This window comes from Teleopsis dalmanni, chromosome 1, assembly GCF_002237135.1.
Source record: "Teleopsis dalmanni isolate 2A chromosome 1, ASM223713v2, whole genome shotgun sequence".
Taxonomy (NCBI): Eukaryota; Metazoa; Arthropoda; class Insecta; order Diptera; family Diopsidae; genus Teleopsis; species Teleopsis dalmanni.
This window is the reverse complement of record NC_051846.1, coordinates 128435531-128461916: the sequence shown is the minus strand read 5'-3', so window position 1 is coordinate 128461916 and position 26386 is coordinate 128435531. Positions and strand designations below refer to the sequence as shown.

Below are 26386 nucleotides of genomic sequence, written 5' to 3'. Positions count from 1 at the left end.
GGTACTTGCCACTTGAGCGTATGTTAACTTCGGCTGGTTCAGTTGTTGGTTTTGTTTAACAGATTGCTTCATATTGTTTTTTCTTTCAACTTGAGAAGGCAGAATTTTTTCTCTTAATTTAGGAAAAGGACTTGTTTGCAACTTTTTATAGACAGAGCTTCCTATGTAATTGGCAGGATGATTTCCCTCGCAGAGTACATATTTAACATCACTTGACCTAGATTTTCTAGTACAATCAGCTGAGGCATGATCACCAGCACACTTTATGCACTTCGGTTGTCGACGGCAGTCAGATTTTGAGTGGTCATACTGTTGGCATCTAGAACACTGAGGTAATTCTTGTTTAGGTCGATGTGGTTCAAATGTGACTCGACAATGAAGTAGAATTTTTATTTCATAAATGTCTTTGTTAGTAGGTTTTTGTTCTAACTCAACTACAAACATAGGCTGAGCTTTTTTGGTTTGGTAGTGTTTCATATTCCAGACGTTTGTCGCGGAATGGTCATATTCGTGAAGTGCTATTTTTATTTCAGTCGGTTCTACAGATGGATGCATGTTTCTTAAAATGGCTTTAAAACTTCTTTTATATTTTGGCTTAAATGTATAGAACTCAATGTTTTTATTTTCCAATTGCTTTACAATTTTAGAAAATGTTTCTGAATTTTTTGGTTGAATTTGATCCGATTTGACGATATGACCTTAACATCATACAAAACTGGACCATATTAATGCAGATATCATTAAATCTGGATTTAATTGTACTGCTTAATAACATCGATGTTATCCATCTTAATACGAAATCTGTTACATTATACATATATTGCTTCAAAGGTAGTGTTGTTAAAGACACCTTCTGTGTTCAGATAAGAAGGTGGACATATTTGTCATTTAATATACCTTTAATCAACTATACTATTCTGCAAAGCGCTGTTTCATTAGATCTGTCCTCTTGATATATGTGTTGGCAGGTTTCTTTTTTTCGGTTTCTTCTCTCTATTACCTTGAAACGACCTTAACCGGCCCTATCTATAGCTGGGGTATAACTCAGCGAGTATACCAGGGTACGTTAAAAGAATTAAATATAATAAAAAATGAGACACTGTGTTTTGTGTTTTATGATAACATTTATTATTTGTTTTGACTAGCCCTAAAGTTATAGGTAGAAATAGAATTAAGAGTGTAAACGTTGGAAGCATTGTAATCGTTGAAATCGTGGTAAGCATTGGGATCGTTGAAGTTGTTCAAATCAGCAATGCTAAACCTGCAATGGTGCGAAATCACAAATGGAAATCAGCAATGCTGAACCTGTAATGCTGCGAAATCACAAATGGCACTAAGCCACAATTTGGCTTGCATTTATACAAAATTTCTCCCATTGCAGGCGGCAACGCAACATTTTGAAGCACACAAAATGCTGTTTTGCGCCATAATTCTACCATTCTAAACGACAAAGGAACAATTTGAAGTAAACAAGGTGCTGTTTTGCATCACAATTTTACCGTTGTGGGCGACAAGAAACATTTTGAAGTAAACAAATTTAATAAAGAACTGTTGTTTACACGATAGCTTTATTGACAAGCAATAAGTATGCATCGCATACAAACAGAAGTTCTATGTTCTTGCTTCTGGAGCAATCAATTAATTGCTACGCGAGGTCTGAAGGTCATTTCGTATTTTCTCCAAAGTAGTGTGCAGATACAACAATAATGTCCCTATTATTGGTTTTGATTTTTTCTGCACGCAGATCGGCTATAACATTATTTGTTAACGGTAAGAAAGAAAAGTTATGAAAAACCATTGTTCTAGGTCTGAAGATATTATTACTTTATAGCAATTAAAATGCTTCGATTAGCGATGTTTAAAATAATGAGGCTCTTGAGTTAGAATCTTTTAGTTTTGGGCCAGGTTTTCTACCATGGAAAGTTCTTTCTTTGTTTCAGGGCTTTTAATTGCAGGAGTCTATTTGCTCTGAATTATAACTTGCGGTCGACTTGGATTGGTCCACCTATTTTGAAGATATGGAGGCATATTAGCTGTCTGCATACTTTCGAATGTGGCCTTAATCTAAATGGATTTATTCCACATCAACAAAGTGATGATCTCTCAGTTTAGCCAGTAAAGGAGATATATATTTGGTCAATGGCCACGGTCATTTCATTTTCCAAAAAAAACCTATTTCATAACTTTTGTGAACGACGAAAACGATTTAACAAATGAAATAAATAAAAAATCAAACTAAAAGAAAGATAAAAATAGAAAATTCATAAATTAAAATTCAAAATCCAGCGAATTCAAGAGAAGACTCAAATATTAATAAATTTCTCAATTTCTCTCAATGCTTCCGTAATTTGCATTTAATTTGAAATACTTTTTCTGCAAGTAAGAATAAGAAAGAACAGGGTACTAGCTCCCATTTGAGCAGAGCACTGCGACCATGATTGATCTTTTGTGCTACAACAAACCCTAACTGAACAAAAGACATTCCGAATGAAGGCCAAAATGTCGGTTGTTGAGGACCTCCTAATGTCAGAAGGTGCTAGCAATTCCCGACCCAGTAATCTCCTCCTGGCCCAGATCAAAGCTGGGCAGTCACATAGTCATGTGGCAGTCACATAGTCATGTGGCAGTCACATAGTCATGTGGCAGTCACATGTGGCTGGTTGTCTCCTCTGCCTCCATGCAGAGTCTACAATCTATCTCTTCGGATAGGCCCATTTTGTTGAGGTGGTAACGTAGCCCATGGTGACCCGTTAGATATCCCACTAGCAACCTCAACTCTGTTCTGCTAAAGGAGGATATCTTATTATAACTATAGGGGAGAACCAGCTCTTTAGCCTGACGGTCACCTCGACTGTCGTGCCAGTAGCAACTTCTCTCGGTTGAAATCCAATTATTGATTAGAGACCCAGTTGTAGACCAACTTAATCCACAAAAAGGTTCTGGGCCACAGATTAGAGTGGCGGATCCTGCCCGTGCAAGACTATCGGCTGACTCATTACCATTAATTCCTGTATGACCAGGCACCCAGCACAGTGTCACTTTATTATTGCTTGCCAGCTGCTGCAGTGTGTCATAGCAGTCTGCTAGAAGTTTTGAAAAAAACTTCCAGGAGCATAACGCTTTGATTGCTGCTTGACTATCTGAATAAATACAGATCCGGGCACCTTTCAAACCCTTGTTAATGTTGATACGAGCGCAGACCTCGATGGCGTGAACCTCTGCTTGGAAGACAGTGCGCCATATACCCAGCGCGAGCGAGATTCTGGTGTTTGGACCAAATATTCCAGCACCAACTCCTTTGGTTTTCGAACCATCAGTATACCACAATATCACTTTTGGTTCGAGTCCAGGAGTGCCATTTACCCAGTCCAATCGATCGGGTATGAGGATTTCGAACTTCCTACCGAAGCGAAGTTCCATGTTCATGCGATCTGTCCTATCGCAGATCTCTATGCCAGCAACTAGTCTGCAGATAGAGTTTTGACTGACGAGACTTCCGTGCATGTTGATAACAGGGTGTAGCCTAGCTGCACTCATAGCTGCTGTCTTTTTAATAAAGAGGTGCAGAGGGGTGAGACCAATTATGGACTCCAGTGCTGATGTGGGACATGTTCGAATAGTTCCCGTCATATCGATGCATACGAGTCTTTGCAGTTTATTGCATTTGACTATTGCAGCATTTTGTTGCGCTTTATTCCACCAAACAAGAGCTGCGTAGGATATAATGGGTCTGACCATTGTGCGGTATAACCATGATATAATTCTAGGACTTATGCCCCAGTTTTTACCATATGAGGTCCTACATGTCCACATGACCCGGGTGGCTTTGCCAATTATATTATCCAGGTGAGTGTTCCAGTTAAGACGCTTATCTAGGGTGACCCCTAAATATTTGACTTCATCGGAGCATTCGATAGCCGTATCTTTAATAGATAGGGACCCAATATTTACTTTGTACCTTCTGGAAAATGGTACAATTACCGCTTTTTTTGGGTTAATACTTAGGCCTTCTTTGGTACACCAGTTCGAGACTTCGTGTAATGCCGCCTGCATTACATCTGTAACTGTGGTGTCAAATTTACCTGTGACAATGATTGTCAGGTCATCTGCGTAACCTATGGCATGATATCCAGATTGCTCCAGTTTAACTAGTAGGTCGTCGACTACCTACATTGTCCATAACAATGGTGAGAGAACCCCACCCTGGGGGCAACCCCGTACAGCATTAATGCTGACGATAGTGCTACCTAACTTGGACGATATGTTTCTATCACGCAACATTCTATCTATCCACGTTATTGTACATGAGTCTATATCTTTACGGGCCAGTGCTCCAGATATGGATTCGTAAGATGTATTATCGAATCCTCCCTCTACATCCAGAAATGCACATAAGGCGATCTCTTAAGATTGAAAGGTGCTTTCAATTTTGCTAACTAAATGATACAGCGCGACCTCTGTAGATTTGCCTTTTGAGGAGGCATATTGGGTGGAGTGGAGTGGGACAGTTTGTTCCAATTTATTCACGTTCACTCCTCTCCAGGAATGAGGGATATAACCCATAGTAAAACAAGCCCTAAAGAGTTTTATTAATGGGTCTATAATGATATCTATACAATTCTGTAATAGAGCAGGATAGATACCATCGCCTCCAGACGCCTTAAATGGTTGAAATGAGCTTATCGCCCATTTAACCTTGTCCCTGTCAAAGATAACACCAGATAGTGCGTAATTTTGATATGTAGGAGCAGTAACTTCCCTATATGAATGTGATGTTGAAGGGTCGGTAACGGAGCCAGGGAAGTGTGTTTGCAAGAGAAACTCGAGGGTATCTTTACGACCAGTTGTGAAGGATCCGTCGGGTTTTTTTAAAAGGCCTACTTCATTTGTTTTGACCTTATTTAAAGCCTTGTATAGTCTAACAGCTTCAGGCAACTTATCAATACTATCACAATGGCTACGCCAGCTGGCCCGTTTGGACTGTCTAATTAAATTGTTGTAGTCGGTGAGTGCAGCTCTATAATATTCCCAACTACCAGAGCGTTTTGCTCTATTGAATAAGCTCATTACTAGTTTGCGCTTATTAGCCAGTTGCGAGTTCCACCACGGAACCTTACCTCTAATTGAAGCATTGCCTGCAACCGTGCTGTTGTGAAAGGAGGTTAGTAATACCTCACCTAAATGGTTTGCGGCCAACTCTATCTCTTCACAAGTTCTTAGTGGCCTAGCTAAAGAAAAATTTTCGGAACCCACCAAGTCCGTGAGCCTAAGCCAGTTCGTTTTCTTTGGCCGGTACGCTTTATTTTGCTGTTCGGATATACCGGGAATTTCAAACCTAATATGTTGATGGTCTGAGAGGGACACCTCTTCCGACACATACCAATTCCATATAGATTCCTCAATACCTCTGGTGCAAAGAGTGAGATCTAATACCTCTTCTCTAATTGCATTAATAAAAGTAGGTTTACTACCTTTGTTAGCTATACTTAATCCTAACGAGATAATATAATCTAATAGGTACTCACCCCTTTTGTTATCGTTACTGCTCCCCCACACTGTGTGGTAAGCATTAGCGTCACAGCCCAAGATTAGCTGCCGCCCAGTGGACTTGCAGAAGTTGATCAGCAGTTGGACTTCCGATGGTGGAATGGTTTCTTTATCACCTGTGAAGTAGGCAGAGGCCATGACAATATCTGTCACCCCTCCTATTATAAGTACTTCAACTACGACCGCAACTAGGTCTCTAGAAATAAAATTTGTTAGCAGAAGGTGTTTTACGTCTCCACCCATTAAGATAGTTGCACGTGGCACTGCTATCGATCGGTCATAAACCAGCTTACCTGATTTTGAGTTTAGACCCCGAATGTGGCCACCGAACTCCCACGGCTCTTGGATAAGTCCTAGAGCAATGTTGTTGGTTTGGGCAATTCTGCACAGGGTGGCTGATGCTCCTTTAGCATGGTGCAGATTTGCCTGGAGCACTTTAAAAGTGCTCATTAGGTCTCGTTAAGAGACTTTCGGACGAGACTATCGCGTTTGTCTTGTCGAGAACCCTTGTTCTTAGCACCCTTCGATTGCTCCGGTAAAATTTTACCGACTAAGGGTGGTTTAAAGGTAGCGGTCCTTGGCTTACCTGCTACTGTAACTGGGCCCGTGGAGGGCTTTGTGGACTTACTTCCTAAGGTGGGAATCTGAACAGCACGCCCACTAACAGTGCTAACAGCTTTGCAGTGGATGGGCGTGTGCCTAGTTCCTCTTCCTCAGGAATAGTCACTGTTGGGCAACTGTCCGTATGGGATGTTGCCGGAGCCGAGGATGACTGGATGGTTTTGTCATCCTGAACCACCTTTGGAGCTTTATCCATGGGTGGAGAAAGCGGGGGTGGTTCCCTTAAGCATCAGTCTCAGGTGTCCGAACCGATATGCAATCCTACCTTTTAGTTCGGACAACGACCTCATGGATTCGCCATCAATGACGAAAACAAGGTGCAGCATCTGATCCTGCGCAAGTCTGCGAATCACCTTCCACCGTTTGGTGGAGAATTTGTTTTGGGTACCAATGGTAGTCAAAACTTTTTCGTTTGCAAGTATCTACATCTTAATTTTTTAAGTGCAAAAAAAGGAAAACTTTCCTACAAACTGTTTACTTTATTTAAGTTGCACAAAAAATGTATTTCTAAAAAACTTATTTTAAAAATGTTTCAAGTATTTTAGATGTAAGTTTAAAATATGTGTATACATTTTCTTAACACCAGTTTTTATTGGACAACATTAATATGAGATCTATGAAGTATGCTTTAAAGATACTATCACTTTTTTAATACATGAGTGACCTATATTTAAGCTGCATATGTTGCCACTGTTGCCAAAAAGTGTTTCCACTTTGTGTCATGTGTATCTTTCCTTAAAAATTACTCCAGCACGAATCAATGCTTCCTTAAGCTGCTCTAAGATAGCTTTGTTGCAAGCAGTATCCTCAAATATTTATATTCTTAAGCTACTCACAGCTGATTTATATAAAAATTCCATTTTTCTTTTTGAAATAGCTACTTTTTCTAAACACCATTATTTTGGATTTGCTGAGGTTGACTTCCATATCCCATAAGTTACAATACGGAGCTGAATTGTTTATCATGTTTTGTTCAGTATTTAAAACATCACTATATTGTCCACATATGCTAATATTCAAACACAAATATTATCAGTAAAGATGCAATTCCAATATTGTACATATTAGAGTAATATTTTCTAAAAGTACGCATGAAATTAATTCATTTTTTTTGATAGCTACTTATTTCATTAGCTTTGAATTAATCAGTTCCCTTGTAGTTAGAAGTTTCTATTTTTTAGTATTATACTTGTTAAGCTCTTCTAACATACTTGTCATTCAATTAACGTCCGGTTGCAGCATCGTCTTACCATTTTACTGATACAATCGTGCGACACATAAGTGCAGAATTCTTACGGGAAGCGGTCATCACTCGGTCCTTTATTTGTCTTAACATTTAACAAAAGGCTTGCTATTTCAGGAACGCTTATAAGAACATCTAAATCTTCATCATCATCAATGTAATGGGCGTAAACTATGTCAATAACAGACTGATAGATTAAAGAACTGTTAGAAATGGTATTTTAATTCTATTCATATGTATGAATTCACATGCTATTATGAGAACTTCTACCTTTTTCATATCTTTTATCAATGCCCACCACTGATTTTTATACTTTATTTCTTTTTCCCTAGAGACCTGTTTATATATATTTTTAAAGCTTTATGCATTTTAATTTTTTGTCTTTCAAGCAACGATTTTACCTGAACTTATTCAACGCTTTTGATTAGATATGTACAGGGTTTGAATTGCTTGCTGAGAATTAGCAAAAGCAACCATATTTTGACTAATGCATAAATATTGACCAGTCAATTTTTGTTAAACGACTAATTGCTAATGCATTGCATAAGAAAATGAAATAATAATATGCATTAGCAACAGCAAAAAACGCAAACTGGTTTCATTTTGATTGGTTGCTAATAGTCGATTTTACATTTTTGACTATTATGCGTTTGGAATATATGCAACGTTCTTGCTTATGCTATGGGGGAAGCTATGGGGGAATATGCAGGGTGATGTTTTGAGAAAAGTCAAAATAACGGTTTTTTGCAAATAACTCGAAAACGGTACACAGGAAAAAAAAATCGATATGATTTTCGAGTTTTACGGAAAATTTCCTTATAGAAAATATAAGTCTCGTCTTTGGAAATTTTTGGCTGTAAACGAGTGTTATAAGCACACAACATTTTGAAATCACTAAATAGTGTACCTGGTATTGTAATATTTTTAACAACCAACTTTCTGTTTTTGCTATCATTTTCTATATGTTGGAAGTTTGTTTTATTTCTGCTTTTTGCAATTGGTTTTCTACTTTTAATTGATCAAAGTTTCTATTAATAACAGTCGAAATCTGTTATGAAACTAATTTTTCGATTAAGCTTTGTCATAAAATAAATTATTAAATAAAGTAAAAGTTACCCTCAAACACCAACGAAATGTCGAGTTAGTAAGATAAAAGAGAATATTTCTTTTATTTGTATCAAAATAAAAATACCAGATTAAAAATTCTTTATTTATTTTTCTACATTTATTTTATTGCCTTTAAATTACTCTGATACAATGCACGGTTTTTCCAATTCTGGCAACAATTGTCAGAGTGGTTCTTAAAGTTGTCGTGTCGATATGGTGTATTTGGTGCGGTCTCTTGATTTGGGGTTATAACCAGAATGGCTATATTTCGTAGACTGTAACGTCAGTACTAATTCAGATATTAGAATCACTTATTCTGCGTTGAATATTAATTAACATACGTGCTCTGTTAACTGAAATATCTTAATTCGTTTTAATATCTAAGTGGTGTTTTTAATATGATCCACTCTTAACAGACGTGCAATTCGAGTGAATCTATACTGGAAACCAGCGGGACCTGCTGCATATGTTCTGCTAGCTGTGATACAAATTTTTATTTGTTTATCGGCAATGAAGTCTCAGCGCACTATTTACCATTTACTTAGGAGTCTGAAATCTGTACCATACAGCATTTCATTTACTGAAGCTGCTATATCTTCTTTTAAAGTTGCATGAAGTCTTTATGAAATTGAGGCTTTTACAGGGCGACACAATCATATTTCTATTCTCCTTGAGTCTACGACGTTCATTAGTGACTTCTGAGGTACTATTCAAATTCTGTCTCCTAAGCAATTATTTATTATTTTACGGATAGGATATGTATAGAAATTTGCTGTCACCGTTTCTGTAGTGTGATGTCGCTTAACGGTCTTTAGGTACTTTAGAGCACCTATTGGATTAGTTGATCATCATTAGTACATATTTGAAACCGTTACAATACGATGTCAATGTACATATGTTCATTAGTATAAGAGTGTGTCAATTTTGCAATTTCCTTCTGCACTGTCGGCTAGATGTTTCAGTTGCATATATAGCTAGTTTAAATTAACACAAAATTATGAAAAACCTTTATATGCTTAAGCGCTAAAACCAAATAATAACTCCCAAAACCCTGGAGAGATTTCTTCAACCTTGCAGTCGGTACTTCAATTGCTACAAAACCAGGAAAAATTTAATAAAGTTTTAGATAAACGAATAAATAAACTAGAACAGATTCTTTCCAAACACCGTATTTAATGTAGTCTTCAATAAAAATTAAGCTCTGAAACGCAAATGGGCTGCTACATCAATAAAATGAACTACAGACTATTCTTTACAAAAAGTCCATCGATATATGTCTAATAGCAGAAACGCACTTTGCGAAAGAATCATATATAAAATTTAGAGATTATGAAACTTACCACACTACTCACCCGAATAACAATGCACGAGGGGGAAGAGCTATTATAATAAAGGAAACCATCAGTCACTATGAAGAGGAAAAGATCAGCTGTAGCGAGTTTTAAGCCACAACTATTACAATAAAAGTACAAAATCAAAAATTATCAATTCTTTCGGTCTACACATTCTATTAATACAGATTAATATATAAACTTCCTTTCTAAATTTAAAAATAAATTCATTATCGGCGGAGATTTCAACGCTAAACATGTCCATTAAAGTTCGAGATTAACTACAACTAAGGGCCGAGAACTATTAAAAGCCATACAAGCCACAGCATGTGATGTCTTATCAACTGGAAGCCCAACATATTGGCCCACTGACCCAGCGAAAATACCGGATCTGATTGACTTTTCATAACTAAAAAGATACCGAAAGAACTCTTACAAATAGAAAATGGATACGATCTCTCTTCTGATCATTCACCTGTGCACCTCCTTATTAATAAAAGTGTAGTCATAAATAAACCGAAGCCTTACCTAATAAATAGATCTACTGACTGGAATTACTTTAGGCTGCACCTTGAAAACACTCTTAATCTTAACTCAGATCTCAACGTGGCGACTGAAGTGGATAACGAAGTTCTTCTATTTACACACCAGATTCAGAAATCAGCATGGATGAGTACTCCTCAGTTCTCTAAACACCAGATTAAACCAACCCTTCCAAAAAAAATTGATAAACTAATATGGGAAAAATGGCAACAAACACGATTACCAACTGATAAAACGAAATTAAATAGGAAAACTGCACAACTACGAAAACTTATCAATAATGTTAAAAACGATAAGATACAACAAAATCTAAGAAGCCTTTCCTATGAGAAACGCACAGATTACTCGCTGTGGAAAGCCGTGAAAGCAGTAAAACAACATAAAGCAGGTGAAACATAATCCTCCTATTAAAGCAGGTTCTAATAGAAAATCAAATAGTTCCGAGTCATCAGTGTGGGTTCCGAAAAAAACATTCTACTGTAGAACAAATGCACAGAATATGCGACAAAATCAAAAGAGCACTTGAAGAACAAAAAATTTGCACTGCAGTATTCCTAGATGTATCGAAAGTCTAATAATAATTTAGATTACTATATACTCTATTAGCACTAAGTCTTTGACAGCTTGACAATTTTAAAACGTATTCTGAAATATAACAAAACTGCTTGATAGTTCTTTATACTTGAACTAGTCGTAGTCAAATGAAACATGTATTTACATTATTGTACATATTGTGTTTCAAACAATAAAAAAAAAATATATATATATATATATATATATTGGTTCGCGACAGCGAACCAAGTACCATACTTTCTTCCTCAGTGGTGCTGGGAAGTAAAGTCTGATGATGTCGGCGAAAGCGTCACAGTATAGTTAAGTATTTGCTTCCTAAGAATCTCTTATGACGTCAAGACTGATGGCTGTTGGCATTTCTATAACCTCTGCTTTTAATAGTGCTTCCGCAATTAAATTATCGCTATAAAGTTGTCTTATGTGGGAATGAATAGTGTATTTGATTTTAACTTTTTTGTAATCAATTGAATGACAAATTTTATACTGCCACTATTGTGGTTTGAATGATGATGCTAAGGATTCCATCAGGTAACTATTTTATGTCACTAGTAGGCTTGTTTGGGTATCGGGTTACAGGTAGGTTTCCGTCTTATAATATAAAATACATAAATGTAAAGAAGTATACTTTTACAGCGACATGGCAACCCCGAATACGGTGCAGTGGTTGTTGTGAGCAGTTGTTGGCATCAGTAGTGGGCAGTTGTTAAGGTGTTTCAGTAGAAAGTAGAAGTCGAGAAATTGTCGCGTGTTCGAATCTTACTCATTATCTTATTTTACTCATTACTTTATATTACTTTGTATTTTACATTGTTTAATATCAAATATAATTTAAATATATTACATTTGGGGGCTCAACCGTCGAGCAAAACAAAAAAAAGAAAAGTTGATGGGAAGTTGTTAAAAGTTGATCAAAAATTCTGTGTCTGCAAATATAGACACAAAGAACAAAGCCACAAGTCGGACACAAAAGGAGAACACGAAATAAATAAAAAGAGCGCTGCAGAAATAGGCGCGCAAAACATTGCTAAAAAAGAGAAGCAAGAACAACAATATTACACACGTTCGCAGGCGTTCAGAAGGAGATCGTTCAGTGCCTCGAAAAGAGGAGAAACAGCAGTTGAAGCAGAAACAGCAGCAAAAATATCAGCAGAAGTATCAGCAGAAACAGAAGTAGAGACAGCAGCAAAAATATCAGCGGAAACAGAAGTAGAGACAGCAGCAAAAATATCAGCAGAAGTATCAGCAGAAACAGAAGCAGAGACAGCAGCAAAAATATCAGCAGAAGTATCAGCAGAAACAGAACCAGAAACAGCAGCAAAAATATCAGCAGAAGTATCAGCAAAAACAGAAGCAGAGACAGCAGCAAAAATATCAGCAGAAGTATCAGCAGAAAAAGAAGCAGAAATAGCAGCAGAAATATCAGCAAAAACAGCAGCAAAAGTATCAGCAAAAGTTTCGGCAGAGGCAGCAGAAATATCAGCAAAAACAGCAGCAAAAGAAACAGCAGAAGTATTGGCAAAGACAACAGAATTATCAGCAGAGGCAGCAGCAATATCAGCAGCAGCAGCAGCAAAAACGCAAGCAGAAGTTGAAGGCAGAAAAGAAACAAGACAAACAGGAGAAGCAAAGAAGAACAAAAGTAGTGGTAAAATGTCGCTGAAGAATGAAGACGGTGAGCTAAGCGAAGTTCTGCGAATGCTAGCGGAAAAATTAGATAGCAGGGACAACAATACAGTTTCAATAGAATCATTCGAGAAAGTTGTGCCTAATTTTGATGGTGAAAAGGTGCCGGTAGAGATTTGGTTCCAAAATTTTGAATTAAATGCACATGCATATGGTCTTTCACTGAAGCAGAAGTATATTCATGCAAGAAATAAAATGACAAAAACGGCACAGACCTTTTTAGAAACAACACCTCTAAACAACTATGTTGAATTAAAGGAGCTTTTAATTGAGGAATTTAAGAAAACTTATAATAGTGTTGAAATACACCAGCAGGTACAGCGCAGAAAAAAAATGCAAGGTGAGTCGTTTCATGAATACACTCTAATAATGAAAAGAATTGGAAATATAGGAAACGATGATGTCTCGTTAATACGGTATATTGTTGATGGTCTTTGTCTGCCAGCGGACAGAAAATGTGCATTTTATGAAGCTACAAGTATAAAAAATTTAAGGGAAAAGTATGAAATATATGAAAAAGTTTTAAAAGAAGAAAAAAAAGATGCAGCAAAGGCAAGTAAATATACAGTCGCATATAAAAGAAATAATGAAGCGATAGAGAAGAGAAAAAATCATTGCTTCAATTGTGGATCTGTAGACCATAAAAGAGCAGACTGTAAATCAGAAACGAAATGCTTTAGATGTAATGTAACAGGACATATGTCTAGAAACTGTCCACAAAATACGAAGCTTGTAAACTTGGCTGTTAAAGAAGAACGGCTTAAAGCTATTTTGTTAAACAAGTCAAAAGTAACTGAGCAGTTGGAGCCTCTAGAAGAAGAAGAATCAAATTCTACTGCTGTTAACTCTGAGGCTGAAGAAGAATTTGAGAGCCCAATTGAAGATGTGGTGGCTGAAGCTCCTGAAGATGAACCTTATACTACAGAGCAAGTTGAAGAAGAAAGTAATGAAGTGGAGGAAGCTGATGATATTGAAATGAATGAAGAACAAATAATTGAAAATGTCAATGTCGACGAAGATAGTGAAATGCACGATAATAATATTAACGATAGAGTAGAAGAGACCATTTTAAGTGACAACATGGAAGGAACTAATGAACAAGAAGTGGGTACTGAGAAACCTAAAGAACATGAGGAAGAAAATATTGCTGCAGAAATTGAAGAAAATGTAACTTCACATGAAATTAAAGAAGATATTTCTTCACATGAGGTTTCTGAGGAAATAAATGATTCTGGTGTAGTTGAAAATTCATTACTCGCATCTCTAGTTGGAGACAACGCAAATAGTTTACCGTCGGTTGGTGGTTGTGAAGACAATGATATTAAGAAAGAAGATATTGCTGGTGTAGATGATGGTAGCAACGCTATCATGGTTAATACTGAAGTTATATCAGAAGATGAATTGCCGGCAAACAGTGCAGCTGAAAGAAAATCTAGTGATTCACCAAAACGTGTTTTAAAAACTGATTTGCAGACAAAGGATCAAAAAATATACAAACGAAAGGCTGATGATACAGATAGCGAAAATCAATCAATTGCACAGAAAAAATCAGATGAACAGTATAATCCTATGAGTCCAACTTCCGAAAGTAGTGATGCACCACCCATTGGGAAAAAAGCTAAGCTTGAGCCCGACAAAACTGAGGCTAAGGATCGGAGGAAAGATAAAGAAAAGGAAAAAGAACGCGAAAAGACTAAAGAGAAAAAAAAACAAGGTTGCGTAAATATGGCGCCTGCAAGCGAGGAGGAAAACGTTGCTGGACGGCGCACACGTTCTGGTAGAAAAGTTGGTTCACCGGTACGTGCAACAAGACGATCCACCAGAAAACATGCGCATGAACAGACTATCGAACCCGAAGTAGAACAATCGGACACAAGCTGCACAAGGAGTTATCAAAGTTGATAGTGAAGATGCAGTCATTTTCGATGCTGATAGCCAAAATTTAACTGACGATCAGAGTGTTATATATCAAGAAGAAGTTGTTGAAGTTGAACACCAACAACATATGGACGACAATGAGATCTATAGCGCTATAAAAAAGTCACCGTTTGAAGATTATGTTTCAATGCTAGAGGAGGAGTTGATTGCAGATTTTGATAATGAAAGAAAACAAATACGACAGAATGCTAAAGAACAGATAGGTCGAGCACAAAAGGCTTATAAAGAGAATTATGACCGAAAACGTAAAAATGAGATCGGCTGTAAAGAGGGTGATTTGGTGGCAATAAAGCGAAACCAGTTCGTGGCAGGTAAAAAATTAGCGAGTAATTTTATTGGTCCATATGAAATCATAAAAGTAAAGCGCAATGGTCGTTACGAAGTGAAAAAGGCTACACAAGGTGAAGGCCCAATGATAACATCAACCAGCGTTGACAATATGAAACTATGGAGATACGTAGAGACGAACGAGGAATTGTTGTCGTCTGAGACAGACGACGATGATCAGGATGACCGAATGTAAAGAAGTATACTTTTACAGCGACATGGCAACCCCGAATACGGTGCAGTGGTTGTTGTGAGCAGTTGTTGGCATCAGTAGTGGGCAGTTGTTAAGGTGTTTCAGTAGAAAGTAGAAGTCGAGAAGTTGTCGCGTGTTCGAATCTTACTCATTATTTTATTTTACTCATTACTTTATATTACTTTGTATTTTACATTGTTTAATATCAAATATAATTTAAATATATTACATAAATATGTATAAAATATTTAAAAACTATATGAAATATCACTGTCATCATATATTAAATTAACAACCTAATCAAGTAATAATTTAAAAAAAAATATATATGTAGTTTCATTTTATTTAAACATTAAATTCATTTATAATTTATAATAGTATTTAATATTAAATTAAATTAGTTTATATTTATTAATATTTTTATTTGTAATTAATTGTAAATTGTTTTTATTTATTAGAAAATTAACATAACTTATAGTACACGACTGCACGTCTTATTCTTTATCTTCTTTTCCAACGACTAACTCATTCAATGCGTTCGACGCTAACGAACACACATGAAGGTTGCTTTGTGTTTTTCTGATTTAGTAGTAAAAAGGGTTTCGCTATTTACTAATGAGATCCTACAACTCGGCCATCCTATCGTTCATGCGTCCTCGTATGAATCTTTCTACCTCTTTATATTTTCTGCAATAGCAATCGTTTTATTTGGCCCTTCTGTCTGACCTATACGTTCTACTTCATATCTTCCATGGTTAATAGACTTAACTATGCGGTATGGACCTAAAAACTTCGGTCTTAACTTCATACTTGTGCCATATTGCGTTCTTTTTATTACAACTAAATCGTTAATTTTGTATTTCTGTTCAGGCTGCCGTTTCTTGTCAAAATTTTGTTTATTTTCTTGTTGAATTTTTTTAATATTATTCCTTCTCTAATTTCATCCCTATCTTTAAATAGTTCCTTTATGTTTTCTGGACACATTCTTGTGTTTTCTTTGCAGCATAATGTCCTCGTTGTGTGTCATCCTTATAATTTCATACTCCATGCTAGAATGTATAACAATTAATTCAAAATTCATATCTTTGAATAAAATATCATTTTTTAAAAAAAAGTATTCGTAGCTGGTTGTTTCTAAAACTTTGCGTATGGCCTTTGTCCATTCGTCCTGTAGTTGAGCTTCTTTAATCCGATGTAACAATGAATCCTCTAGTACATAACAATGTGAACGACTTAGTGCATCTACGTGACGCATTTTTGATCCTGCGCGATGTTCAATGTTAAAGTGAAAGTCCTGCATATATAAAGTCCATCTAATTACTCGGAGTGGTACCTCCTTTTTTTTATTTTCATAGTAAACGCATTACAATCAGTAACTATTTTAAAATTTAGGCCCAATAGATATACGCATTTCTCGAGCGTTTGCACTATGGCTAATACTTCTAATTCATATGAGTGATAAGATTATTCATGTTTTTTAGTCTTTCGGCTCATAAACTGTACTGGGTGAAATTCCTCACGCTCAGCATCTTTTTGTAACAACATCGCTCCATATCCATATTTTGAGGCGTCTGTATGCACTTCAGTTGCTGCTTTAGGATTAAATAATCGTAATACTGGTGCATTAATCAGAGCAGATTTCAGATTTTCAAAAGCCAATATGTGTTCGTTACTCACTTTAAACGTAATGTCCTTTCTCAACAGATCAGAAAGAGGTTTAGCTATAATAGCGTAATTAGATATGAAACGTCTAAAATATGATGTTAAACCCAAAAACCTTTGAATACCTTTAATATTTCTTGGTAATTTGAATTCTGTTATTGCCCTCGTTTTTTCTTCTGACGGTCGTATACTTCCATTTTCGACTAAGTAACCCAAAAATTCTACTTTTTTCTTCAGGAATTCACATTTTGACCACTTAATGTGTAAGCCGTTTTTTCGTGCAACCTCCAAAACTTCTCTTAAGTTTATTAGTCCCTCTTCTTCACTTCTCGACGGAATTATTACATCATCCATATATACTACTACCGTGCCTTTTTGAATCAATGGTCTTAAAATAGCATTTATAAAACGACAAAAAACTGCCGGTGAAATAGATAATCTGAATGGTACAAAGTTAAATTCATACTGACCATCGTGACAAACAAAAGCTGTATATTTCTTCGAGTTTTCTTCTAAAGGTGCGTGGAAGAATCCGTTTTTAAATCCAATGTTGTATACACATTATTTCCTTGTAATTTGTCTAAAACTTCATCTATCATAGCCATTGGAAAGTTGTCTCTAACAATTTTTCCATTTAGTTTTCGAAAATCGCAACACTGCCGTTTATTTCCATCTTTTTTAGATACTACAACAATTGGAGAAGCATACTCGGAATTACTTTCTCGTATTATTCCCTCTTTCAACCACTCTTTAATCTGCGTCTCAACAAATTTTTTATCTTCATACGGTAGACGTCTGGGAGTTTGAAATACCGGTTGATCGTCGTTTAGCGTAATTTTCATGATTACTGGGGATTCACATTGTTTAAGTGGTAGATATTTTCTTATTAACTCTTCAAGCTCTATACCCATTTCTTCCTCTAAATGTCGCCTTTCTACATTGTTTGTTTTGTTCACCATTTTAAACAAGGAGTCAAATTCATTTATCCATTCACCGTGTTTATGGCTTTTATTTACTAAATAAGCTTCTAATTTTACTTCGTTTTTTTCTTCTTCATTTTTTTCATCTTTAATTTTTCCATCGTCATAACTCTCATCTTTATAATTTTCATCTTTATTTTTTTCGTCTTTATAGTTTTCATTTTTTTTTATTTTTATCATCCTTTTTTTCATCTTTAATTTTGTCATCTTTATAATTTTCATCTTCATCACCGTAGATATTTGATTTCGGCTTAAACGTGACACTTTTGTTATTAAAAATTAAATCAACATGATTTAGTATTTCATTGCCAATAACAACTTCAAAATTAATATCTTCCTTTTTCATAATATGGTACTTGATGTTAAATAGCCCACTGTCAATTACAGATTTTAATTTTACACTGCCAATCGTTTCGAATTTGGCATCACCTATGCCATAAAGTTCTCTTCGTTCAATATTAAATTTGTCAACGCCACATTTCAGTAATATGTCTTGACGAATGATACATAACTTGCATCCTGTATCCACTAACGCAATTGCGTTTATTTCGTGGTTAATTTCAACTTTTTTGAAAATAAGACCTGCGACTTCACTAATAATGTTCGCTGATCTTTTTGGCTGTATTTTGTTTTCCGTTTTAATGTTTTTACATTCAAATGATCTGTGACCAATCTCGTTACACTTGAAGCATTTGAAATCAGAGCTTGAGCATTTATTTGTCAGATGTGTTTTATCGCTACACTTATAACACCATTTTTCCAAGTTTTTTATATCTTCAGTTTTGTTAACGCAAGCTTGAGATATATTTGACTTTTGGTTTATTGGCTTACTATATCCTCGTATTTTTTCATACACTTGTATATTAGCTTTCAGTTCTTTCAGGTTAGTGAACTGGTACAGTATAGATTTATTGAATCGAGAATCAGGAATTCCTTCGATAAAATAATCTATCAAGCTAACCTCATCTAAACTTATCTTACTTCCAATCTCCATCAATGTGTATAAATATTCTAAATGTGTTTCATTTGTATATTTTTTTCTATTCATTAATCTTCTATGAACTTCTGATGCATTTAATTTACTCCCGAACTCATCTTGTAAAGTACGCTTAAATAAAAACAAATCTTTAACGTGCAATTGACTTCTAACAAAAAGTCTAGCAGCGCCCCTAAGTAGCTGTTTGGCATATATAAATTTCTGTAAATCTGACCACCCTACGAACTCTGCATTTAATTCAAATTCTAATAACCATGTCTCAACATCTAGTTTACTATTTTCGCAGAATGTTGTTAAACTATCTTCTACATCTTTAAAGGTAAATTGAGATTTCCTATCGTCACTACCCATGTCGCTTACTGCCTCCCCGTATTCGTCAGCGTCGTCCACACTTATATTGTCAGTTTTGAAATGATTAAGCAGTCTATTTTGCAATTCTTTTTTATTACCTGTCGTTGGAAGAGCTAATTCTAACAATTTTTTCTTCAGTGCTTCTACACTTAACATCAAAATTTCTGTATCTTTCATTGATTATCAATTTTTATGTTTCCTATAAAAATCGACTTAAATATTATAAATATTATATTAAACTATAAGTATAATTAGTAAAATATAAAAATAAATTATATAATAAAAAAATTAGTATTACAAATTCCATATGTGAACCCTTCACTTTCAAAGTTATTACTATGCACAATTTTAGTAACTTCTGTTATTGATTTAATACAATCAAAAATTTTTGTTTAGATCAGCTTCTGCTTCTTTTGTGTCTTCATTCTTTGATTTCTTTTTGTTCTGCTGTTTGTTGTCGGCGTCGAGCAACTTCTTTATGTGCCTTCATTCTTTGGTTTTTCTTTGTTCTACTGCTTGTCGTCGGCGTCGAGCAACTTCTTTATGTGCCTGCATTATTTGATTTCTCTTTGTTCTGCTGCTTGTCATCGGCGTCGAGCAACTTTTTTATCAGCTTCTTGCATTTGTCTTTAACAAATGTTGTGAAATACTTTTTGTTCTTTTTTTTTTGAAGTTTATTCACTTTTGTCAAATATTTAATATGTTCTTTCCGAAAATTACAAGTAATGAACAACGGAAAATATTTAATTGAATATAATTATTCTTTTGTAGCATTAAATCACTTCAAATATTATTTATTCATTTATTTCAACAACTTTAGTCTTATATTATATGCGATCCCGGTTGAGCCCCCAAGATTTGTAGTTTCATTTTATTTAAATATTAAATTCATTTATAATTTATAATAGTATTTAATATTAAATTAAATTAGTTTATATTTATTAATATTTTTATTTGTAATTAATTGTAAATTGCTTTTATTTATTAGAAAATTAACATAACTTATAGTACGCGACTGCACGTCTTATTCTTTATCTTCTTTTCCAACGACTAACTCATTCAATGCGTTCGACGCTAACGAACACACATGAGGGTTGCTTTGTGTTTTTCTGATTTAGTAGTAAAAAGAGTTTCGCTATTTACTAATGAGATCCTACATATATATATTTAATAATTTTATTCCCTAAGAAAAGTTAACTTATATAGGATTAAGTATTGATTTGTGATCATAAATTATTTAAGCACAGGGTTGAGCCTAACTTATTCAATATGACCTATTAGAAATTGAATCATACAAACATTTTATGTAGTTAAGCAAAATTGTAGTTCACGCTCGCTAAATGACTTCAATTACTTCAGCTTTAGTTAAAATTTTTTTCCAAATTTATAGCATCAAAATCAAAAGTGCAACATTTCTAGACTCAATTAGGGCGCTCTTGTGTTGAAAAATCCTTCAAATGGAGGGGAAAGCTGTTTCTAAGACTCCTTTGTATGATTTTGCGTTTATATTTGCGTTTAAGAATTGGAGTTAGCAAGTTCCCTAGTAAGATATGGCTCCCCAAACAATAACTCCGCCCCATCGACAGCGTTAACAATTCAACTGCTGAGACGCTTTCCTTAAATGTTGGAAATAATAGTTGTAAACATCTGGTTCTTCCAAATTAAATATTTTTTCGTCTGGGAAAACAACGTGATACTACCGGTTTTTGACCTAATTTTCTTAACCAAATCATGCGAATTTGAAATTTGCTGCAAAATCGTCAACTTATCTGTATCGCTAAGATTGCTACTTTGTGACGTTTCATATATTTTCCATAATTTGGGTTATTTTGAATAAAATTGTGTATAATTTTTCCGCTTCTTTCAACTTTTTTTTTTTTTGATATTTCGGTTACAGAAAGGTCACAATCAATATAGCTTTTCATATGGACCTGTTCTTTGTTGCTTAATGCACTTTCCATTCCATTTTTTTCGCAAACACTCAATTTATAAATTACTTGTAAATAACACAAATAATGCTATTTTGACAAAAAGTCTAAGGTACGTTAGGTTTAGAATAGAATAGAAATAAACAGGGTACTAGCTCCCACCGGAGCAGAGCACTGCGACCAGATTGATCTTTTGTGCCGTAACTGACCCTAATTGAACAGAAGACATTCCGCTTTCCGAATGAAGGCCAGAATGTCGTCCGTTGAGGACCTCCTAATGTCAGAAGGAGAGAGCAGCTCTCCTCCCAGTGATTTCCTCCTTGCCCAGATCAAGGCTGGGCAGTCACAGAGAATGTGGCTCGTAGTCTCGTCTGCTTCTAAGCAAAGTCGACACTCCATCTCTTCGGACAGACCTATTTTGTTAAGGTGATAACGCAGTCCATGGTGACCCGTTAAATATCCCACCAGCAACCTCAAATCTGATCTGCTAAGGAGGGATGCCTTGCCATAACTATATGGATGAACCAGCTGTTTTGCCTGACGGTTACCTCGATTGTCACTCCAGTAGCGACCTCTCTCGGCTGAGATCCATTTATCAATTAGATAACTAGTTGTAGACCAACTTAATCCACAATAGGGTTCTGGTCCACAGATTTTAGTTGCAGAACCTGCCCTTGCAAGGCTGTCGGCAGATTCATTTCCTTTTATACCTGTGTGACCAGGCACCCAGCAAAGCGTCACCCTATTTCTGCTTGCCAGCTGTTGCAACATATCAAAGCAGTCTAATGAAAGTTTTGAGAAAAACCTCCAGGTGGATAGAGCTTTGATTGCTGCCTGACTATCTGAGTAAATGCAGATGCGGGCGCCTTTCAACCCGTTGTTTAAGTTGATACGAGCGCAGACCTCGATGGCGTGAACCTCTGCTTGGAAGACAGTGGGCCATATACCCAGCGCTAGCGAGATTCTAGTGTTAGGACCAAATATTCCAGCACCAACACCTTCCGTGATTTTTGAACCATCGGTAAACCATGATATCACTTCTGGTTCTGCTCCAGGGGTGCCATTTACCCAATCCAATCGATCGGGAATGAGGACTTCGAACTTTCTACCGAAGCGAAGTTCCATGTTCATGCGATCTGTCCTATCGCAGATCTCTATGCCAGGAACCAGTCTGCAGATAGAGTTTTAACTGTCAAGACTTCCGTGCATATTGATACCAGAGTGTAGCCTAGCTTCACTCAGGGCTGCCGTCTTTTTAATGAAGAGGTGCAGAGGGGTAAAACCCACTATGGACTCCACTGCTGATGTGGGACATGTTCTGATAGTTCCCGTCATAGCGATACATGCGAGTCTTTGCAGTTTATTGCATTTGAGTATTGCAGCTTTTTGTTGTGCCTTATTCCACCAAACAGAGCTGCATAGGATACTATGGGTCTCTCATGGATCTACCATTGTACGGTAGATCCATGAGAGAATTCTGGGACTAAGGCCCCAGGTCCCACCATATGTGTTCCTGCATGTCCACATTACCCTTGTGGCTTTGCCAATTACATTATCCAGGTGAGTGTTCCAGTTAAGACGCTTATCTAGTGTGATTCCTAGATATTTAACTTCGTCGGAACATTCAATAGCCGTATCTTTTATAGATAGGGACCCTAAATTCAGTTTGTACCTTCTGGAAAATGGTACAATTACTGCTTTTTTTGGGTTAATGCTTAGGCCTTCTTTTATACACCAGCTCAAAACTTTGTGTAAGGCCGCCTGCATTACGTCAGTAACTGTGGCCTCATATTTACCGCAAACTATGATTGCCAAGTCATCTGCATAACCTATGGCATGGTAGCCAGATTGTTCCAGTTTGACTAGTAGATCGTCTACTACCAACGTCCATAACAATGGTGAGAGAACCCCACCCTGGGGGCATCCCCGTACGGCACTAATGCTAACGGTGGTATAACCTAACTTGGTAGATATGTTCCTGTCACGTAACATCCTATCTATCCACGTTATTGTACAGGAGTCTATATCTTTCCGGGCCAATGCACTGGATATGGACTCATAAGAAGTATTGTCAAAAGCACCTTCTACATCCAGAAATGCACATAAGGCAATTTCTTTATATTGAAAGGTGCTTTGAATTTTGCTGACCAAGTGATACAGCGCGACCTCCGTAGATTTGCCTTTTGAGTAGGCATATTGTGTGGGGTGGAGAGGAACCGTTTGTCCCTTTTTTTCCCGTATGTGCAGATCAATTAGCCTTTCAACAGTTTTCAGTAAGAAGGAAGTAAGACTAATTGGTCTGTAGGACTTTGGCTGGTCCATGGGTTTATTACCCAATTTGGGAATATACGTTAGGTTTAATAATATCAATCTTGCGTATGGAAACGTCAGATGACACCTGACAAGAATAAATGTCAAAGCTCAAAATATAAAAAGTGACCCTCGTATCAAATTGAAACTAAAATTTGTACGATTATTTTAAGCTTAATTGTGACTTAATTAGCTGCTATGCGACCGATCGTTAAAAAATACAAGAATATTTTTTTTTAATGATAATTTAACAAAATAAAACATTTGTAAAAGGTTATTTATTATACATATATTTAATAGTTTTAATACACGATAGGTTTGGAGTTAAAAGTTTTATCAACACGTTCATCAACTGCAAGATATTTTTTATATACTGTGGAGATAAAAATCTTCTTGTGTCTAGAGCTAAACTCTTACGGTACTTCTACTCCAAATGTCGTCACCCACAGCTTACAGAATATGTGAAGATAAAGAATCTTCACCATTTTTCCACTTTTTTCTTGCTGTCCTTTCTGTACACGGAAACTGCTTTGTTTAATAGAACATATTAAAAGAATATATTTAAAGCTAATTTGACTGTGGCACGGTTGTCGCGGATAAAATAAAATAGATGAAATCTGAAAATTTAGTTTAAGGGAAAATAAATTTTATTTAAATTGAACTTCACTTTTTCTAAATTGGTTTTTGATTTTAAGTAGTTTTTTATATCAACTCTTAACTCTGCAGTCTTAAATTATTGAAGAAATTATTTATGTAATTTTTATTTGTGTAAAATGATAAATAAGACAAAAATTTACTAATGGCAAACTTCGTTCAGATTTATGCAGTTATGATACTATGATAATATATAACATAATTAAGAAAGACAATAATCAAACTAAAAATTTTTTACAGAAAAAAAAACTGCTCTGGAGGAAACCATATCCAATAACGTAATTCCTAATGAGATGATAACTTGTGAGCAGTGTGGAAAACCTGAACATAAATCTAAACTAAAAAAAAAAACGATATTGCTCTCCAGCTTGTGTGCGCCAAGCCAAAGTATCTGTAGGTGAGCAAGTAAATGAACTAATTATAGATAGCGCTAATGGACAAACAAATACAAAAGAATTAAATAATAAATTGGAAACAGTAACTGCAAGCAACCGCGTTGCAATAGGTGACGACAAAATGCAAATTGAAGTATCAGTTGCTGCAACAGCAGTACAAAATCTTAACAATAGCAATAGCCAGGCATCTAATATAACAACAACTACTCAAAATTTGTTACAGCCAAACGATGTGACTAGTGCTTCTGTTAACGGCATAGATACGCCACAAATGATTAATTGGACTGTTTCTGATGTTTGTGAATTTATTAAAAATTTACCTGGCTGCAGTGATTATGTTGATGACTTTGAACAACAAGAAATTGATGGGCAAGCATTATTATTATTAAAGGAGAATCATTTAGTTAATGCAATGGGAATGAAATTGGGACCGGCGCTTAAAATTGTTGCTGCAGCAGCTGCTGCAAATACATCTGCATCAGCAACTACTGCCACTACTAATATAACACCTGAAAGAGAAGCACAGTAGATAAATAAATGTGAGACGTATTTGTAGTATATTATATTTAATTTTCTTTGAGAAAGAATTTTTTTATTATAATTTCTTTTTATTTTCTTACTATAAGTTTGTTTAATTGTAAATAAGTTTTAAATGGATAATGCTCTTTATTTGCATAATATAAAATAACGTAATAAAACTTTGTTTTGCGTTAATAAAGTTATATCTATCCGTATATATACTGTATGTTAAATATATACTTATATTGTTAATTATATACATTTTTGATGGCGTATAATTCTTCTATTTATATTTTAAGATATATTATAAACTTTTTAGAAATATGAATTAATTGTAATTTAAGAACTAATTTTATTGATATATTTTATACCGTTACTAAATGTATTAAATATAATTATTTTTCAAAAACTTATACTTTTTGCATTGCATAGACATAAAAGTGAATAATTTTGTTATAGGCAAAATCCACTTAAAAATAAATAAATAGAAGGTTGACAAAACAATGAGATGGATGAAGTAATATGAAGAAGGACAGAGGTGACGATGAGGTTACAGGTAGGAATCTTGCTAACTCAATAGAGCGGAACCATAAATCAGTAGGGATAAAATTCATATTTGCACTTGAGGAGAAACACATGAGCAATGCCGTGTGGTATCGTATTTATTGTATCGTAGTATTGCCAGCTAGTTCGTACTTGACAACTCTGTCAATCCTGACGGTAAATTGTCATTGATTTGCGAGTCATCGTCTTTATCCAGTTCAGGAGAGCTGTAACAACATGGTTTAATTTTGTCAGTTACGAACACTGAGCAGAATTTTCGTGATGTTATCTGCATTCTTGGTATGTCTTCTGAGGTATCGGTTATGACACAAGACTTGAAATTTAATTAGCCCCACGATATTTCGGTTCGAGTTATTGTGGTTCACCTATTGCGGGAAGTTGGGACTCGATCACAACTTAGTTGCCTTCGGACCACTATTTAAGTTTACCGTGCTTGTTGTCGAAACGCGTTTTCCAATTGAAACGCTCACGACCAATGTTCTCCGCAGTCTGAAGTCGTTTTTCAGCAGTTGTTATTAGTTTTTCGCCGTCATTTGCATCATCGTTTACAGCGGCTATAAGTTGATTGTAGACGATGTTTCTAAAATCGAATCGAATATTCGATTCGGGTTGAACCTAAATGTCGCATTCTTTTGCGTTTATTGAAAATTGTAGGTTTCGTAGTGTTATGTCCCACGTTTTATGATCCTTGCTCGATGTGCAAAAGTAGTTTAGGATCAATTGATTTGCACGTTCCACTTACTCGTTGGAGTGTGGTGTGCGCACAGTTGTTGATGTTGTGTTGATGTGTTAGATTTCTTTGTCATCGCAATATGCTTTAAAAGCTTTAGAGATAAAGGCGGTACCCCTATCCGTTACAATTTGCGATAGTCACTCTTAATAAGTAGCCCAATCGTGTAAGTCCTGAGGTGTATTCCTCA

At 35.7% G+C, this 26386-nt stretch overlaps 1 protein-coding gene across 1 annotated transcript in view; it reads left to right on the top strand.

Annotated features, from left to right (window-relative positions):
* The window catches only part of LOC119668555 (polyhomeotic-proximal chromatin protein), a 49226-nt gene extending 24238 nt beyond the window's left edge, over positions 1-24988 (top strand). Inside the window, 2 exon segments of the mRNA XM_038078107.1 lie at positions 24229-24329; positions 24331-24988. Coding sequence (XP_037934035.1) covers positions 24229-24329; positions 24331-24912 — 683 coding nt within the window. The 3' untranslated portion in view covers positions 24913-24988.
* Positions 24989-26386: the final 1398 nt, after the last annotated feature.